This window comes from Saccostrea cucullata, unplaced genomic scaffold, assembly GCF_032062105.1.
Source record: "Saccostrea cucullata isolate Sc308-1 unplaced genomic scaffold, CSIRO_AGI_Scuc_v1 ctg293, whole genome shotgun sequence".
NCBI lineage: Eukaryota > Metazoa > Mollusca > Bivalvia > Ostreida > Ostreidae > Saccostrea > Saccostrea cuccullata.
The window spans coordinates 111511-133080 of record NW_026925189.1 but is presented as its reverse complement, the minus strand read 5'-3'; the positions used below and the strand labels follow the sequence as shown (position 1 = coordinate 133080).

The window sequence follows — 21570 nt, the reverse complement described above, 5'->3', positions numbered from 1 at the left end:
ATGAAATCGTAGAACTTAAAGTTAATGAGAAATATTGAAAACATATACGTGATAATCGAAGACCGGAACTAATTATTAATACAATCCAGACAACATTAAAAGATATTGGAAAAAGTATTACCTGATCATAATTCTTTTGAGACTTCTATCGAAATTGTTGTTAAAATAAGAAGATCAATGCATGAGAGAGTTTATTGCACAAATCTGGAGTGCTTTGAAATAAAAGTATATAGTGCACACATCATTAAAAAGATGCAGCACTGTAATGAAGGAGCTTGATCTATCCAGATGAACATCCCGGAGTTATTTCTAGCCGAAATAGTAGTTTTGGCAGCTATAGCAGATGGCTTTCATTCGCAACGAGAATTTGGTAAGTACATGCTTTAGTACGATAACATGTAACATGGAATACTGATGAAGTTCTTTGCAATTTTAAATTTCAAATTATTTACCTAGTCAAGTAAATACAACACGATGATTTTTTTAAAAGCTGAATCTTCTTCTGACGATCGTTGCTTCAACGTTTCTGTTGTAATGAAGTAAAAAACTTTTTGTGCGGATGCCTTTTTTTTCAAAAAAGGGAGTTCCATATTTATGTAATACGGTGAAGATAAGGAACAGTGATTGATCTAAAACTGAAAACAAAAAACAATGCAAATCTATAAAAAGGGCATAAACACGGACCCCCGGGAAATCCAGGGTTTGGATCGGATGGCTAGGAGGAGAAACCATCCCTATGGACCGCTCACATCCTCCGTGAGCCCTATTTAAATTGAACAAGTAGACTGAACATTGCGTTGTCAAATTATGTGTAAAAAGTCCTAACAATTGAAATGAAACAAATCAACCAAATTACGACCCAATGACAGGTTTTATTTGCTAATGAAGTAATTATAACGAGCTTAGAATTAACAAAATGCTGACATCAAGGAAGCTCCAAACACTTGCAGAAAGTGCTTTTTGGACTTTGAGAAAATATATTATATAAAGGAGTGCATATTGATAATAATGATAATCATTAATAACATACAATACTTGCCTTTCTTTCCGCAGGAAAAATGTTCACAGACAATGGATTATTTATGAACAGAAATCCCTGATGTAATTTAAAATGGGAAAAGTAATGAAGATAACGAATTCAATAACTTATTCTTGGTTTCATATAATACTAAAAATTAAAATTAGAATCTATTACAAATCGTGTAATTAATTGTAAATAACATTTTTTAATCATACTTCTAAGGGCAGATCACTCTATCTGCATAAAACTACCTTATAAGTGGAGCTCTTTAGCGTGCACTTTTAGAGCTTACTTAATCGATATTGTTGAAATCCCTGTAACATCAACTTATCTGTGCGTATCTTGCCTCTTTAAAATGATACTAATCAAACATGTTCCGGCAATTGACCAATAAATATATTACATAAAACGAATAATTAGAAACATGAACATACTATTTTTATGAAATAAATTTAAACAAAAAAAAGATAAATAAACAGTATTCTTTTCTTATTTGCTGATTTGAAAGACTTCTTTATCGCGAATATACAGTCCGTTGTTTACTTACTTTTACATACTAATTGCTAGGTCATTATTTTTGCATTGAACTGTCCGAATTTTTCCGTTTGCCCGACACTCAGAGTGTGACCTCAAAAGAAGATGCTTCATTCTCAAAGGAACCTGATCCTATCTCTGATGTTTTTGATGGTTCATTTTCGTTCTGATGAAATATGTATTGTTTTTAGTGGACCTTTGAATTAATTGCTGCTGGAATTTTAAAAAAATATTTTTATACATTTTCAGAAATCGTTGGAGAAACACATAACAGAACATTGGCAGCGTTAATTTGCAGCAAACAACCCGACTATCGCTTACTGTTTTTTCAGAACTTAAAGGATTTCGACAGCATTGATAAAAAATTAGACAGGTAGGGTAAGAGAGAGGGAGCGGGAGAGAGTACTAATAGTCCACTCCTGTGACGTTTACATATTACAGAATAATATTTGCAGAGATAATCTCAAAATTTCCTCAAACTATGTGATACCGGAAAATTATGCCAAGTAGGATCAAGTCGCTTTGTCTTGATTACTACGAAAACCTAGAACTTTATAAATCTGAAAAATAATCCAGCTTCTGAAACTATTCTGTTAGCGCCCATTCCTAGATCCATCAACCACGTTCTTCTTGCAAGTTCAGGGGATGACAAATCCTACTGCCCGATGCTCGAGGCTAGTGAATTTTAGGGGTGGGCAAGTGAAATTTTATCAACCACTTGCCCGTGAGCAAGTGACTTATCCAAAAGAAAATTAATATGTAAGCCAGAGATTTAAAGCTGGTCATAGGGGCTTGCATGATCTACTCAGTGCAGTATTTGTCTTCCTCTTTATATGAAATATTTATAAATACATTACATGTATTTATGGTAGGGTAAACAACTCTTCAGGTCAGGGCAAATGAATTTTGACCTTGTACTGCACTTGGACAAGTACCTTAAAAATCTATTTGTCAGCCCCCGAAGTTTGATTTTAGGTTGGGATAATATTCGTTTATACATGTATGGAAAAGATTGGTCAAATGCAGCATCTTAGGCAGGTCAGGTAGTGGGCATCCCATATGCATAATTAATGCGAATCCTTAATAGTTTTGTTTAGGTAATGCTAATAGTTTCTTGGCAAATGTGCCCCGAATCAGCTAGCAGATTTTATGATTGATTGTATGTTCTTTAACGTCCCTCTCTCGAGTTTTTCACCCATATGAAGACGCCACCACTTGCTGATGGAGAGTTGGAAATTTTATCCTATACTCGGCACTCAGGACCATTGAGCAGGAAGGGATCTTTTTCGTGCCAGCAACTACTGCGACACGGGACCTCAGTTTAAAGCTCTCATCCGAAAGACCTGTCTCCACGTCCCACAGTGAGATTCGAACCCACGACGTAGGGATCAACTCCGTACATCTCGACTCAAGAGTAGACGCTCTATACCCAATGCGCTACGCGAATTATAATTAGCTGGCAGAAGTTAAAGTAAAGCATTGGAAATTAAGTGGTCTTGAATGTGGCATTCCGCCTCGATCTCATGTCTTTCATTTTCTGTTTTGTTTTCCCTGACCAGAATACGGACATCAACCATGAATAACGTTTCTTCGAGAAATATTCATTCATATTAAGACGCTATTACTTGCCAGTGGAGGACTGCAAATACAGAATATTTCAACAAACATGTCTTGGCTTTTGGATATCTATATTTTTGCCAAATCATAAAATATGATTAAACAAAACTGCATTTGAAAGTAAAGTTTACACCAAGTGTATTAAAATATGAAAGTAAGATACTACGACTCCATAATTACTTATTAAAGCTTTGATGACATCATCAAAAGTTACCTAGTCAGGTACATGTATTTTAAAAATGGAAGATAAAAGAGATCTCTACATTGATAGGGTCAAACTGTTTTACGCAAATGAAAAGTCACCAACACTTGTGAGAAAGATTTTGAAAATGAAGTATCTTGATAAAAAGCTTCTCTCTTGAAAATTAAATTTTTGGTTGTGTCAAAATTTGATCAGTATTGGGATTACTGGCGACAGAAGAAAAGACACGCCTATAAGGCCAAGGACTGAACGGTCAGATAAAAATATTGAAATGGTAAAGGCAATCGTCAAAGAAACATCACAAAGAGTATTTAGGGAATTTGATTCAAACATTATTTCCTCATCAGTTTTTTAAGTCGCCCGCGTGGCGCAGTGGTTAGAGCGTCTGCTCTAGAGTCGCGAAATAAGGAGTCAATCCTTACGTCGCTGATTCGAATCCCACTGTGGGACATGGAGACCGGTCCTTCGGATGAGACCGTATAAACCGAGGTCCCGTGTCGCAGTAGTTGCTGGCACGAAAAAGATCCCTCCCTGCTCAATGGCCCTGAGTGCCGAGTATAGGATAAAATTTGCAGCTCTCCACCGGCAAGTGTGCCACGTCTCCATATGATTGAAAAGTTCTCGAGAGGGACGTTAAACAATGTACAATCAATAATCCTCGTCAGTTTCTACGATTTAAAATTATCACCCTATAAATTCTGATAATGCAGCATCTGAAAGATGCTGATATTTCCTGTCCTGTTTGTTTTGCTTTATATACGGCATATTGTTCTCTCATGATGGATATTTTATACTTGATGGACATGTAAACTAACAAGTAGTCGATTTTTGGAGAATTTCAAAGCCTGACTTCAATAAAGAGAGGCCACTACAGACCCAGAAGGTATCAGTCCGAGCGCCAATGTCAGAGCAGTATCGGTATTAGAGGCCTTTTTTCAATGAAAATGATGGTGAAACTATACAACGGTAACATCTCAACGATACCTGACTATTCTGACAAAAACTTTTCTCCCCGAGCTAATTAGAAGAGAAATAGAAATTAACAAAGTATGGTTTCAGCAGGATTGACCACTCCTCACACCGTAAATATTGTGCTTTAATGGCTTTCTGACAGATTGGAGAAAAGTTTATATCGCTTTGTTCAAATACTGAGTGGCCACTTCATTCACACAATCTTAACCTTTTAGGTTATATTTTTATGTGGATATCTAAAGGGTCGTGTTTATTCACCGCTCTCATAAGATACAAGTGTGCTATAAAAATGGCTATCAAAAGAGAAATGAAAGGTATATCCTTGTACTCTTGCAGAAATGTTATCAGGAACAGAATGAAACTGATGACGTTAAAAAGGAGGACATTTGGGACACGTTATAAAATGATGTCACTTAATTTCGATCTTGTGCAGTAAGGGATCTTTTTGTGCAAGCACCTACTGCTTTGCCGGACCATGGTTTATACTTCTCATCCGAAGGACTCGTCTTCAAGTCTAATTTTTAACACTGTTGTTCGAACACGCAATACATGTTTAATGGATCAATTCCCTACATCATTACTGTAGATCAAACCAATGCACCAAGCAGACGACTTAACTAAAAATAATGAATAGTCCTGGTTCCTTCTGATGAAAAATCAAAAATGTTCCTAACGAAATCGACGATAAACAATGGATATTGGCATCGATCTTACGCACGATTTGACAAATGGAAGGAATAGGTACTTATTTCCTGACCTTTGGAATGAATCTTTTTAACATTGTGAAATTAAATGTACATGTATTAGGATTTCCAATAAAAAAAAATAGCTATATTGTATACAGGGAAATTTTCGCCCCCGTTTTATTTTCGCCCCTTTCGCCCTACTATCATTTGGGCGAAATTAAAACGAGGCGAATTCAAAGAATACAGTATAATTTCTTAAACAAAACTATGACTGGGCAAATTTTAAACGGGGCAAAATTGTTTGCAAGTGTGAAAGGGCGAAAATAAGACGGGGCGAAAATAACCCTGTATACAGTAGTTAGGTCGGTGCCGAATTAGCCGCTTTCGACCGGTTATTCTTCCGAGCATTACCTGTGTCCAGTTAATGGACATAACCGTATAATCAAGAGGGAATGGTTATGTACATCGCAAAAAAAACGCATTTTTGAGTTTCGAACAAAACGCAGACCTGTGGTACCTTAAATGAACTTCTCTCCAACTTAGAGAATAAACTTGGGCGAGCATTGTGACAAGGTATTATAAGCAACTCTATTAAGGTTGCATTGCAAACTGGGTCAGCATTGAGCCAACATCGGACTCTTAACTTTCTTAGAAAACATAGATTAACGTTGGGCCAACTAAAAATCCTGCCATTTTGGTACTAGAGAGATGATTGACTCGGTAAAGTTTGTCCAACATTGGTTCAGAGTTGTTTACCAAGGACACACCATACAACCATTAATCAACGTTGGCCAACGTTATTATTATATCTGAGAAAGGACGTCAAGGTACTTGTAAAAAGAACGGTAAACTACTGGAAGATGTACATGAGTTGATGCAAAAACGATGCCGTTGTTCGTGGATCTTTATGGTACATATGTACATGTATTTGAAATTATACATGATGTGAATTATGGAAAGCTCGCCGAAATTTATAATTCTGAAATACAGACAGGGATGTCAAAATGTTAAAGTACTTATGAATTTATTTTGATGTCACAAATGTTGTTCAAAACATCCTACTAGGATGTTTCCTACTAGACACCACAACTTGACGATGGAGATGTAGACCTGCATTAGGACCTTTGAGAAAAGGGATCGTACCAGCACCTACTGTGACAAGGGAACTCTCAGATTAATCTCTTTACACGGTCTCGTCCATAGGAATGGTATCTGCATACATTCCAACCCAAAACCCAAACTAATGCTTAAACTACTGTGCTGTGGACCAAGTGTAATGCAATGCTGTGAAATCTTCATTGTTCATGGGGAACCAATGTTCACAGGTCACCCTTACCCACAAATTGCCACCCCCACAAACGTGAATTTTAATATGACACCGTTTATTGAATGTGTGTGTAGCGTTGCCTTCCATTATAGGAAATAATGAGACAATTTCACAATTGAAGGTTCCAATTATTTCTTGACAAAGAATGATAATTAATGAAAATGACCTGTTGTGAAAAATGTCTATATTGCGTATCCATGCGGTTATGTCTTGAACCATTACAAATTTGATTATACCCTATAACATTGACACTCAGACAATTAAATTCTGATAATCCCAATTGTAAGAAAAAAAATTACAGACATGGTCTACTTCCCGGTATGGAAACAAAAAAGATTTAATGTCAAATATAAAATCAAATGCTCACTTGTGTTTTTGTACTTATTGTTAGTTCATTATTTACACACTTATTTTTTTTAAACGTTTTTCCCGAACATGACAAGAAGCACACGGCAGATGCGACCGGTCGGCAGGGGATGCTTACTCCTCCAAGGCCCCCGATCCCACCTTTGATGTTTTAGAGCTCCTTGTTTGCCTTGCTCCTGCTTTACACCGTTTGCATGGACGCGTAGACTTGAATTCTTTTCGTTATCTCCATATTTCATTGAGTAGCATTTTTTTCACATTTGAAATGTCAAAACATTAATTGACTGCTTTCCATACAATTTTTATAACGTGCTAAGACGAGTTAGATTTTTGCAGTTCTTACAAGAAAGCATCATAAACATGAAAATCACAAATTTCAGGTTAAACCTCATCAATTCAATGCTTCAATCTTGTATTTCAGGACTATTCCTGAGAAAATAGAGATTTGGACCGATCTAGATGTATTGAATACCACAACGCTAAAAAGCCAAGTCACCGGATCTGAGTACAGCTATCAGTTTTCCTCGCTTTCGTATGTCGTCCTTGTTTGGCATCCCGGGGGACTTTTCTTAAGGAAGTCAAACTGCGAGAATGGCTGTTTATTTATTTGTCGAGGTTAGATAATTTTTTTGTTGAGAAATAACAATTCTGTCTTATGCTTACAATTCATTTCCGTAAATACTCAAGAAAACAAACTATCTATTCACTATGTTAAAAAGTTTTTTTTCTTAATTTTTAGGGAAAAAATCTAGCGATGAAAACAGTAGTTAATACAAGTTATGTAATTAATCGTTTTATGGACATCAATGACATAACTTTATGATTAAAAAATTATCCACTTACTACATGTGCATGTTCAAAAATATCTTGTAATGATTGCATGTTTAAACTGATACATGTATATGTTTTACTAATGGCTTATATATCATTAGATGTTACTAAATGGAACTCAACAATCGTTACCAAGAAAGAGACTATCGACAGATTAGGTAAGTAATTACATGCACAATCAAGTATTCTCAGCGAAGAGTAAGAAGTATTAAAGTAATTACAACATTCAAACAAGTATTCGTCGAAAGCAGAAAACTAGTCCGAAATATGTAACGTTTTCCAGGCGTTTTTCACAGTTTTGATATCTAACACGTTTTCTTTGACCATTAAATATCAAAATTGATTAAAAACGCCTGAAGAAAAAGATTAGATATTTCATTCAAGTAAAAACATGATAAAAGTCGTAGGCAAGTTTTAACAGTTCACTGCTTCACATTAATGTAGTTAGACCACTGTCAAAAAAAAGTATACTAGTATTAATCAAAATTCTTGCAATACTAAATGAGTCAAAGGAAATGATTTAATTATGGTATATGTATTTTTTTTTTATTCATTTATTATTTATTTTGGTAACAATATTCATAATTTACATTAGATACTAGTACAACAAGGTACCCCAATGACGGCAGAGGAAGCCAGACTACGGACAACCCTGCTCAGAATTGTTCAGTCTGCGACTGTAAAACCCGAACTTTTGCCACAATGACGACAGAGGAGGTCCGAGGCGCAGTAAACCGTATTCGAAAAAATCTTACCGTCGTGAAGGCGAATCTTTCGTCTAATATAAGGAAAAGAGTAAGTGCTAGTGACCCCCGAATGTCCAGTCAGATCATCGGAATGACCTTGGGTGTCAGTATTTTGAGCTTTGTAAGCTGTCTGCTTGTTATTCCAGACATCATTACGTTTCTGAAGTTTTTGATTTCAAGAGTATGCTGTTGAAAGACAACCAAGAAGAGAAACGAACCAGTTTTATGCTTAGATTATGATTATGTATTCTACGAGTTTTATGTTTATATTCGGCAGTTAACATGTTTCGTTCATGAAAGGTGTTTTATATTGCGCTATTTGCGCATAAACAGTGTAAATATTATATATATTAAATGACGCGGGTATTGAAGTAATCAAATTCCTTGTAACATCAACTTATTTGTGAGAAACCCGTTTTTATTGTACTCATAAAGGGCAAATTTTAGACTATATTCTTTTTGGGAATTATATGTTAAATAAATTGAATTTACATCAATGGTTATCGTGGAATTGCATAGTAGAAGTGAAATGCAGAAAAAGGTGTATTCCATTTCGAAATAAGCCTGTGAGTGTCCTTCCCCTCTTCTTTCTTATTACCTGTACGTAAAAAGTTTACTCTACACTTCAAGCTATACAATTTTTACATGCAGAAAACTCAAGATGATACTTTTGTACGATCGATTTTTTTTAAATGAAGCAAACCATTAATCAAAATGTTGATACATGTAAAACAAATGTTGATGATTTTTTTCCGCATCCCCAATCATGTCAAGGAGTGCATGGTGTTTTGACCAGAGGAAGCTTACTCCTACATGGAATCTAACTCAAGCCCTGATGTTTCGGGATATCAATATTCTGCTCCCAATTTTGACTTTGACTGTAAATACCGTGTGTTATTTCCATATTTTATAATTTTTTTGTCTTAAAGTAATTTGCAATGTATATAATCTTCATGAAGTCGCGGTTGCCAAACAATTTTAGCATAATAAGGCATACACGTTAATAAACATATGAACGCATAATACAAACTAGAACTAAAATCTCTCCGAAGAAATGTTTGTTGTTTTCAAATTATAAAAGTACCCTTAATTTCTTGTGCTTAAAATAATTGTGCCATAAAGTTTTGAGCGATATTGAAATCTTTTTGAAGAACCGCTATGTAGGCAATAATCTTTGATAAATGTTTTATAAAATATTAATTTTATGTTCAAAGAAGAATTATTTTCGGAAAATCATTAATAAAAGTCATATTAAATATGCCAAAGAACTACAAAATCAATTTCTATTAACATGGAAGGATGAAACATATAATAATACCGCTTATTTCTTAAATTATCTGTAAAATTATCGACAGGAATGACTCGTCTCGATATATTCTCTTTTTATCTACTGCTTGTAAAGAATTGCAAGGGACGAATGATTTAGTTTCGAATCAATATAAGCGTAATTCTTATTTCCTTCAAGTTTACAATACATAATAAATTCACGTAGAATGAAATTCACTTTGCAATTTTTAAAAGTAAAAATTCATTATAAGAGTATCTGCTATAACCGTGTTTTACGGCACATGAATATACCGGTAAGCTTCAGATGGAAGGAAAACGTGAAAACATCGGCGTTTTGTAATGATGGTACCCATGTCCTCTTGTTTACATCTGCCCAGTAGGTCTTCATTTGTAATAAAATCCTAAGTATTTGACGGAGGTACGTAAAATAGAAGAATCGTAATTTGCTAAGATTTGTTTCTGTTATTCTCCAGCATTCCGATCCAGATACACACAGAAAAGTTGATACAAAACAGCTCTGGTAAACTTTGGCTTGGTTCTGGTGATGTACAGTGCAGTGTGGCAACGCACTTTGAAAAAAAAATTTTCAAAGTGCGTTAAGTTGGGACAAAATCACCGCACTTTGAAAAACGTTTTCAAAGTGCGTTAAATTTGGGACATTCAAATTTTTTTACCACATATTTTGCCACGGTGACATTTTACGCACTTTGAAAAAAAATATGTATAAAACAAAAATTTTAGACTTAGATTTTAGTAATTGAGAGAATCAATTTGTAATAATTATATCTTTACATGTACTCATTTAACCTCATTGAGAACAAGGAGAAGACGAGTAGAAGGTCTCTCAGGTTAACATTTTTTCTTGTACATTGTACAAAGCCGTCGGTAGCAAATTGAAAGTGGATCCCCTCCCAAGGTAAGCCCAATTTTCAATACCTATACTATGTGTATCTTTGCAAAACATTTGTGTGCCGAAGGCCCCTCCTCCACCTTCCGGTACCGATGCCTATGTTACACCCAAATATATGTATTTGCATAACTGGTATGACGTTAAAAACTTTCAATAAATTTTAGGTTACATAAAATTCATGAAAAAAAAATAATTACAGTAAAACATTCAGTAAACTGGAAAAATTTACATAGAGTAAAACATTTAAGAGAGAAATCAAAATCGCTCACTTTCACATCCTGAAGTGACCTCATCACCAAAGAGTTATCAAACAGGTTCAATTATTTATCACTCCTAAGATTTGCAAGAATATTGACCAAGCCATACACATTTTTTCAAAGTGCGTTAATATGGTCGATATTAACGCACTCTGAAAAGAAATTTTATTTTTTCAAAGTGTTGATTTGGTCCCAAATTTAACGTACGTGTACTTTGAAAAAATTTTCAAAGTGCGTAATTTTTCAAAGTGCGTTGTAACAGTGCAGACAAGGCCGTAACTAGGCTCAAATTTTTAGTGAGGCAAGGGTGCTGGGCACTAGTCCCAGACGGAGCAACTGTAGTACCTGATGATCAGTGACGGGGGTTTCCAGGGGGAGGGAGGGGGATCCTGAAACTTGGGTACATAAAAGATTTAATCTTAGAAATACGTTTGGAATTGTCGACCGAATGGCACAGTGGTTAGAGCGAACGCTCTAAAGTCGCAGAATAAGGAGTTGATCCTTACATCGCGAGTTCGAATCCCATTGCGGAATAGTCCGGTCCTTCGGATGAGATTAAAAACCGAGGTCCTACGTCCCAGTAAGTGATGGCACAAAAAATATCTCACTGTTTCATCATCTTCAGTGACCCTGAAAGCCTAGTGCAGATGTAAAACTTGCAGCCCTTTACCGACAAGGAGTGATGTCTCCATATGAATGAAAAAAGCTTGGAAGGGATGTTAAACAATCAAACAATTTACAAAACAAACATTTTGGATTATATTTTTCTAAAATTTTACATTCGTTCTAGCTGCAGATCTGTAGCTCTCCGAAAAAAAATATATTGATAGACCGGAGAGCTACAGTGCCACCCATTGAAAAAACTGTATATTTATTGCGCACATAAAAGTGCGCTCGGTTCTCGATTTATTTCTCCATGTTTTCAAACTGTAATCTCAAAATATTACTAACCGTGTGTTCCTAACATATTCTTTCGCTTTTTCCACAACCAAAAATTCCTCATAATTGTTGTTAATAGTCCTCCTGACCATGGTATTGTAATCATCGAACATTTCGCTTATTTATACTGCCATTTTGGTTTCAAAGATAATTCGGTCCAATATGCTTCGTTCGGATGTCAACTAAGAGAGTACTTGATAGAAGATAAAGGAATTTTTTGAAATCTTTCCTTATTTGCAATTGAGGTAAGAATTTGCAAGAATTAATTAAGAACCGAGCGCACTTTTCTGTGCGCAATTAATATACAGTTTATTCAATGGGTGGCACTGTAGCTCTCCGGTCTATCAATATATTTTTTTCGGAGAGCTACAGATCTGCAGCTACATTCGTTCTAAATGACAATGAGGCACCGGGTGAGATGAACGATGTACATATATTGAAACAAAAGTTGAAAATATTAATTTAGTACGAAGACACACATAATTTATAAGTTCAATGTAAAACTTTTTCACTTTTCAAAAAAAAATAAATATCTAAACATTTAGTGAGGCATTTGCCTCACTTGCCTCAATGGTAGTTACGGCCTTGGCAGACCTCCAAGTGTTATATGTTTCTCAAAAATCTCTGCTGGTCTTGCCCAGTCTGCTAGGGACGTCCTCCTTTGTGCCACTCTCTGGATTGATAATTAATGTTACCCAGGTAAATAAAGTTATCCATCTGGCGTGGTTCTTCACCATTTACCTTTTAAAACAGCTTGGAGCCGGTGTAAAGACGAATAATGACCTCCATAAAACTAGAGGTATTGTGAGCGATGAGCTCACTAAATGATACCCCCCGCCTCCATATAGTTATAATTGCAAAGTCCATGTTTTGCTGTGGCTGGGAAACCCAAAATATGTGTCAGATCAAAAAGTTAAATAGGAGGTGCACAATGGCAATATTTAATAAAGATTCTGTGAAAGTTTCATCAAATTTCATTCAGTGGTATGAGAGGAGTTGCGGATAAGAGATGGGTAACCCAAAGCGTAACAGACGGACGGAAGGACAGACAGACGGACGGACGGACAGACGTACAGACGGACGGAATTAACGATTACTATATACCCTCCCGCTTTTCAAGCGGGGGGTATAATAATGACCGGGGGGGGGTCAACAAATTAGGCGTCATTGTCTACGTCTTCTTCGTACTGATGCGTAGCCCCATCTGCTGTCTGTAGGTTTGCAGTCTGTTGATCTTCTCTTGGATATGTTCATGTGTGTTTCATTAGCGCAAGGACATCCGCAAAGTCCAGGCCTGGGGGCCATAAAACTTAGACGAACTCACTTTTTATCTCAGTCTCACTTTTACCAAAGGAATATTAAATGGAAATGTGAGACTGAGATCAAAAGTGAGCTCGTCTAAGTTTTATGGCCCCCAGGCCAGATCCTCCAATTTTGAGAATAGGCTCCAGCGGATCCCGGGAGTCTTCTAGATCTGTTGTCTTCCGTATGAACCAATCGTTGACCAAGTCGAGTTATACTAGTACTTCAGACATTATGCATTCTTGACTGGCTCCGGTTTAAACATAGAAGAGGGTGTCACTGTGTCCTACTGAGCCTCTGAAGTTGTTATAAAATCTCTTTATCATGTGGACCAGTTTGAATAGAATACCATAATGACATATGATGCTCCATGCAAAGGCTCTTTCGGTGCATGCTATCGAATGTCTTTTCAAAGTCCACGAAGTTTACATACAGTTGTCTCTGCCACTTGCTCTGTGCACTGCTCTATGACGTTGCGGAATGCAAAGGTCTGGTTAGTACATCCTCACTGTTTCCTTAATCCTGCTTGTTCTTTCCTCAATACAGCGTCAACAGTATTTGGCATTATTTTGATGATTATCTTGGCCAGGATCTTAATTTTCAAGGACAATAGAGTGATTCCCCTCCATTTGTTGCAATCGCTCACGGTTCTTTTCTTTGCATGGGATCCTGACAATCACTCCTTTTAGCCAGTCATCAGGTACAGCTGTGAACAGTGGTTGGAGGATGTGGCTGCTATTCCAGGGTCTGCTTTAAATAGCTCTGCCTCAAGATCGTCACGCCCTGGTGACTTCCCGTTCTTAAAGGTCTTGACTGCATCCATTATCTCATAGTCGGTGGGTTAGTGGGGACCTCAATGCTAAGGTTGGGAAGGACAGCATCGACTATGAAAGAAAAATGGAAAAGCATGGGGTTAAGACCAGGAACGACAATGGCAAAAAACTGGTGGAGTTCTGTGCTATGAATAACTTAGTGATAGGAGGAACCCTTTCACGTGATATCCACAAGCTGACCTGGAATTCACCAAATGGAAGAGACAAGAACCACACTGACCATCTGATGATCAATGGCATGTGAAAACGCTTTTTATTAGATGTTAGGGTCAAGCGGAGTGCAGACGAAAGCAGCGACCACCACCTGGTGACAGCATTCATTAAGATCAAACTGCGTGAAAAAACTGACGTAAGGTCTAACCTTAAGCGCGTTTTGACATTCAGAGACTGAGGGAAAACACCGTGAAAGCTGTCTTAATTAATCAGCGATTTAAGGAATAGATTCGAAATCTTGCAAGACAGAAACGGATGAAGGTGAGGAAACCATTGTGGACAACACATGAAAACAAAAGGCCCAATTGTACACTGAAAGCAACAAAGAGAAACTAGGCCTTCGCAAGAGAAAAACCAACAGAGACTGTATCTCGCGGTAGACTCTGATTGCTATAGAGGAGAGAACGGAATTCAAGAAAAAGATGCTGCAAATCACATCCCCGCGACTGCGTGAGAGGTAAGATGAGCTGTATAGTGAGACCATCAAAAGAGTCAAGAAGCTTGCACGCCGTGACCAGAGATAAGCAATGGACCTACTTGCAGCTGAGGCAGAGGAAGTCGCAGTACGGGGAGAGCGTACAAGATCACAAAACGAGTGTGTGGTAAATTTAGAGGAAACACAGGAGGATATATCAAGAACAAACACGGAACACTGCTGACAACAGAAAAAGTACAAGAAGAGAGATGGGCTGCTGAACACTTCCGCAAAGTACTTAATCGACCATCATCTGATGAGACAGTTGTCATACCGAAAGCCATAGAGGATCTGGACATTGACATTTTTGCTATATACATGTAACAAAATACGGGAGAATTTAATTTGAATTAGATTGAATAAAATTTAAATTAACGTAGTTAAGAATTCATTATTTCAAATTTTTGTCTTCCGTTTTTTTCTTGTTATTTGTATGTTGTTTATCGTCCCTCTCGAGAATTTTTCACGCATTCTGAATCACCTACACCTGCCGATGGAGAGCTACAAATTTTGTCATATACTCGGGACTTAAGGCCATTGAGGTATTTTTTCCGTGCCATCACCTTCGCAGGACCTCGGTTTATACGGTATCATCCGAAGGACCAATCTCTATGTCCCACAGTGGGATTCGAACCCGCAACGTAAAAATTGACTCCTTACTTCGCAACTCTAGAGCACACGCACCACGCGCAAATAAAACCTTTTTAAACACATTTCCAAATAATGTTAACATAAAAAACAAGTAATGGAATTTGTTGGTACAAATAAAACCTTTGAACCCGAAATAACGAGAAAATTTTTTTTTTTCAATATAAGATTGCTTTATCCCACATCACAGTTGTATATAATTATACATAATAAAGATACATATAAAGTCGAACTCGAAAATGAAAATTATTTCTTTACAGAATCTGCAATTTACCTAATTACCTGGTTCTTGTTGCATCCGGACGCATATAGGGCATGGACTAGGAAATTCCATTCTTCTGTGTTTTTGGCTTTTCTCTCCGCTTCTCCCTAAGTAAGATTCATGACCTGTAGTTCTTTTCCGTCCATGTTTTTATTCTGGTCTGCCTTTTCTCCTTTTCCCTTCTTGTGCCACTTTTGTGATATTGTTGGTTGACTTTCTAATGATATGGCCAATATCCAACTCCATCAAATAAGTTATTTTTCGTTTTTTTTTTTCGTAGATTTTTGTTGGTACGTTTTGCTGAGAAAAAGTCCTCAAGATCTTCCTGAGGCACTTAAGAATACTTGAAAGTTTGTCATCCTCAAGCATTTAGCACTATACGTATTGATGGTATCATCTTGTACTTCAATAATAAATATCTTGCAGGAAAAGAGGACGAAGAATATTTGCTGCTAGAACAGGGTCTGTTTTAAAGATTTCAGCTTGGAAGTTGTCATCCCCAGGTGCTATATTGTTTATTAAGCTCTTAATTACCGTGGCTATTTCTATGTCGATGTATGCTCCCGACATTTCTACTATACTGTTTAGATCTGGGCGGTTCAGTATCTCTTCAAAATGGTGTTTGTTTATTTGTTTGGTTTCTTTTTTTTTTTTTTTTTTTTTTTTTTTTGGTCTTTATTCTTGCTCTTTCTCAAATGTAATCATTTTGCCCTGCTTGTCTCTTACTGACATACATGCATTTCTTTTTTTTTTTGTCCACGTAGCTTCTTGGTGATCTGATAAACATCACCCATCCTCTGTTCTGATGCTGCGTTTTCAGCTTCTTTTGCCATATTTTCAATGAAGTTCTTACGGTACCTTTTTGTGGCCTTCTTTACTTCTCTGTTAAATTTTGCGCATTGCTCTCTCAATTTTTCTTTGATTCTCTGCGAATGTGTGTTACACAATCTCTTCTTTAGTTCTTTTCTGTTGTCCATGTACCTGGTATTATATCCTTTCTTTATACCGGTAATTCTCCTGCTTGCTTTGTTTTACGTATGCTTTACTTTTTAGCTCACCTGAGCCGAAGGCTCAAGTGAGCTTTTCTGATCAAAATTTGTCCGTTGTCTGTTGTCGTCGTTGTCGTCGTTATTGGCGTTGTCGTTGTCGTAAACTTTTCACATTTTCATCTTCTTCTCAAGAACCACTGGGCCAATTTTAACCAAACTTGCCACAAAGTATCCTTAGGTGAAGGGGATTCCAGTTTGTTCAAATGAAGAGCCACATCCTCTTCCAAGGGGAGATAATAATGAATTAGTGAAAAATTAATGGCATTTTTAAAAAATCTTCTCCTCAAGAACCACTGGGCCAAGAAAGGTAAAACTCATATGGGAGCATCCTCAGGTAGTGTAGATTCAAATTTGTTCAAATCATGACCCCCGGGAGTAGGGTGGGGCCAAAATGGCTGATCAAAGTTTTACATAGGAGTACCGGGTATATAGGGAAATCTTTTAAAATCGTCTTCTCAAGTACTTCAAAGCCATGATTAGTTAAATTTATATGGAATCATCTTCATGTAGTGTAGATTGAAGTTTGTTCAAATCATAACCCCCAGGGATTGGGTGTGGTTGCAATTGGGGATCCAAGTTTTAATTAAAATATATTTTTAAAAAATCTCCATCTCAAGAATAGCAAAGACATGATTAGTGAAAGTAGTATTTATATGGAAGTATTTTCGGGTAGTGTAGAAAAATAAAGCCAATTTAATGGGAAAATCCCAAGAAAAGAAAAGCTTTGTTTAGTCATATTGATATGTAAGCCACCTCATGCATTGAAGATTTAAATTATTCAAATCATGGCCCTTTGGGGTAGGGACGGAAACAATGGGGAATCAAATTCAAATTATTATGAAGTTATATATAGGAAGAAAATTAAAAAAAAATCTTTTAATTAAGAAAAGCAAAGCTATATGCTGTATTAATATGAAGGCATTCTCAAGTAGTATTAAAATTCAAGCCCCCACCCCGACCCCCACCCCCCTTCAGTAAACTTTTCAGTTGTGATCTGATTTGTGCTTTTTCCTAGCCGATTTGCTCAGGTGAGCGATGTGGTCCCTGGGCCTCTTGTTGCCACTGTTCGTCTATCTGTTCTTCCTCTATATCACCGCCTTATAATACTAGTACATGTATATGGAAACTGTTTGTTAGCCTAAATCTAAAATCTTGCTAGGTAGTTTGCCAGTGTCAAATCTTTTCCTGTTGTATTTGGGTACTGTTTTTATATCAGCTTAAGTTTAAAATGTCTGCAGGAACTACGTCGTATCATTGCTTATATCTGCGCTTCGTCTTACTCTCACATCCTGAAGAGATCGTTTCCATTAACCATTTATAATAATTTGGTTTATTTAATTAATTCTTGTCTATTCCTCCATTTGATACCCATTTTAGCTTGTGTTCTAGTATTTCTGTTTGTTGGAATAAAGTTCCACCAAGCTATTACCAATTTGTTGTTACTACAAAACTCTGCCCGATGTTCACCATTCTTATACATTGTACATGTACCACAGTCATCATAATTTTCCCATGGCTCTTTTATACCCGGTGTTGTCTTGGCCTACTTTTGCATTAAAAACTTCCACGATGGTAGTTACATAGTGCTTTGGAATATTTTCTAGCTCAGTCTGTGGTGCATCATAGAAGTCGATGTCTGCCTCATTTGTAGGAGAGTAGACTTGTATGATAGATGTTTTCGTAGGTTTCGTGTTGAGTCTTGCTCTTATCATTCTTTCACGAGGACCTGACTTCTGTGCACTTTACTCAGAATAATTGCTATCCCGGCCCTCATGATGTCTACAAGCTTTCCTGCCTGAGTCTGATTGCTTCACAAACATTTGTCATGTTCTTCCCAAAATCCGTCCATTTGCATTCACTTGCTCCCATTATGTGTAGTTTGCTGTTCTTCATCTCTCTTACCACTTGAACCTGCTTTCCTGCCTCGTATATGGTAGAAATATTCCAGAAAGCGATGGTTAGTTGGTTCTCTTGCTCAGTATACACTTCACACTACCAGCTTCCGTTTGACTTTCATTGGTTTTATTCATGTATGCAGATTGCTGCTGGTATGGTGATGCCTCGAGAAAAGATGAAATATCCTGGCACTCGTATTCGTAATCGAGCAGATTTCACGAGGAGGGGTTATGTTCTTGCTCAACCTCGGAGCTGAAGAACCAGGGATTTGTAATCAAGGTTGTCTTCCTCAGCTGATGAAGCCATTCTTTCCAGATTTTTATTCGAGTTTCCTCTCTTAATTATTTTGCCTGGGTTTTTTCCTCTTCGGTTGATTGTGAATTTCCTAAGCCATCGTCAAAGCAGTGAAACTATTTATCTATAGCTGTGAACTACGTTTGCAGGTAGAAGGACATATCCAATCACCGTTGGACAGTGCATACCGTGCATCTAGGGGCCTAGTTTCCTCCAAGACTTTGCGGTTCTGCGTGGGGTCCTAAGGCACCCAATAACCATCTGCAGCCTTGGAGGGGACCCTATCTGGGGAGTCCCATATATCATTACGGGCCACATAGGTCTAACTGTGGAGAAGCTTTAGATACTAAGCATTGAACAATTACAAATTTTGCTTACTCTTTCGCAGCGAACTGCTAGCCAGGAACAGAGCTGAAAGCGAGAGTGACAAGCTCAGAAAGACACACACAGTACGCACATTTAGCATGATTTGCAATGTATTATCCATTAGGTCATCTTTAAAATAAGGTTTGTTTGTCCTCTCCCCCACTCAGAGTAAAATTATTGGGTCGGTAGGTATAGGTGTAAAAAGTCTTTTTTCCAGAAAAATGTTAACATATTTGTTGACGGGATATGAACAATAAAGAGAAAAAACAGCATGTCCTGCAATGTAAAAAATAAGAAGCTTTGAGTCCGGCCATTTTAGTCAGTCATTCGGGAGGGCAACCAAACAATTTTTTAAAGATGGCCTAACATCGATTTCTTTCTCTTCTTAAAACGAAATTATGAATTATGCAGTAAGTTAAAATAAATTTACGTCGTTTTAATAAAGTTTTGCTGATGAAGGGACAAAAAATTGAATTTTCTTGATAAATTAAAATTGTTTAAACACATTAAAAAACTATAATAAAAATATTTGTTTTTTTTTGTTTTTGTTTTGTTTTGTTTGTTTGTTTGTTTTTTTTTGTTTGTTTTTTGCTTTTTTGTTTTTTTTGTTTGTTTTTTTTTTTGTTTTTTAAATTGTCGTTTCAAAACATGTCAAATTTAGAAATATATATTGATAGTTTCTGTATAATTTTCTGTAGGACGCAGCATCATATTTCCTAAATTAAGCTACCAGTATATAATACAGAGGGACAGTGAGCAATGAGCTCACAAATAAAATGTCTAACGTTCTTGTAATGAGTAAAGTGGCAATGTCCATAATTTGCCTTTGCTGTACACTAAATATACATGTAAATAAAAGTCCGATCAAAAGTTTATTAAATAGGAGAAGCACAATGGCACTGTGTAATAAAGATTTTGTTTAAGTCTCCTGAAATTTTACTCAATGATATTGGAGGAGTGAGTTGTGGATTAAAGATGGTATGTACCCCCCAATATTATTTTTTTAAAAATGGCCATTTGAAACCCCAGATAGGTGTCTTACCAAAATGTAAAAAAAAAAGAAAGAAAGAAAGAAAGAAAGAAAAAGGAGGTACACAGGTCTCGGTAACTTTAATTTAATGATAAAGAAAGACTTGAGATGGATACCCGTCAGAATATGAAAGAAAGTGTTCAGTTTTGTTATTGGAAACATCAAATATAATACATGTACTGGTATGTCTCATCAAAATGTAAAATAGGAGATGCAGACACTCACACTATGTAATAAAGATTCTGTGTATGTTTCAAGGAAATAAGGGTAAGACAAAATCATTTTAACTTTTGTATGTTTACTACGTTGTCAATTACCCCCCTCCCCTTCAAAAACGAATGTTTTGTGCATTTTTTTTTTAAAGGAAAACACCCAGTTTAACTGATTCAGCTTGTTAAAAGGAAAATACTTCGATCTTTTCTTACATAAACTTTCGAAGGAAATAATTTTCCGTTGAAGATATATAGATTATTTACACGAAGGCATTTAGGAGAGCATCGTCGGAAACCCACGGTCGATCTGGTTTCCGACGATGTTAGGAGAGGTGTCACTCCAAATGTATGGTAAGAGTTGCTTCTCTTTATATGAGCTTGAAACCAGCATGGAAAATACATGTATATTTTGTCATATACGCATGGAAAAAAGGAAACGAACATAATAAAAACAAAATTATAAATAATTATGTCTTTGATAAAAGCTATTTTCCCCAAATATTTGCATGTATCATGGAATTGCAATTTTGAAACAAATATAAATGAAGAAAGAATGATAAATTTAAAAAAAAATCAAACCCATTATAAGCCTGTTACTTGAACATCATCCGATCGGGCAGCGAAAATTCTCGTGGAATATCAAAGGAAAAATGAATGAAAACTGCTAAGAAATAGATAAAATAAGGTTGTGTGCATTAAAAACGAGAGAGAGAGAGAGTGTGTGTGTGTATGATTCAGTTAGAATATGCCTGACTCATTTTCGCAAGTTAATCTTGAAAGAAGCATTTACAATATAAGAGATATAAATACGGTAAGTTTTTTCTCTCTACTTGGTTTTCACATTTAATAATTGATTCAAGTTTTTAATCATGTTAATTTGAAAAATATATCAGAATTCTAGAGATACTTTCAGAAAACGCTTTTGAAATTTTTATGTTAACTTTGTAAGATATCGTTAAGTTTCTGAAAATTTCACCTGATAAAACAATAAGATGAAGACGTGTGGTTTTTGGTTTTCAGTAGATATTTCGCAGTATTTTTTGTCTTGATGTATGTCTAATGAGAACTTTTGTACGGTGAGTGATTCATGTTGTGCCAATTTAAAGATTACCTTATTTGGTCATCAACTATATTTAAAACAAAAAATAAAATTTTATATATATCTTCTGATTTTGTATCAAATAAAAATAAAATTTACACAAATGCTTTTTAAAAAAAAAAAAAAAGAAAGATTTTCCGTATAAGGTAAGAAGTATTAAAACGGCTTTTGAGGAGCTCTTCTTCCCCTTTTAGGA

The 21570-nt window shown here is 36.2% G+C and overlaps 1 protein-coding gene across 1 annotated transcript; it reads left to right on the top strand.

The window, feature by feature from the left end:
• LOC134268271 (uncharacterized) lies at nt 1-8740 on the top strand. The gene is made up of 5 exons (XM_062750458.1): nt 1-370; nt 1805-1928; nt 7147-7340; nt 7658-7714; nt 8152-8740. The coding sequence occupies exons 1-5, from the start codon at nt 289-291 to the stop codon at nt 8493-8495; spliced, it is 801 nt and encodes a 266-aa protein (XP_062606442.1). The 5' UTR covers nt 1-288; the 3' UTR covers nt 8496-8740.
• The last annotated feature ends 12830 nt before the right edge of the window (nt 8741-21570 follow it).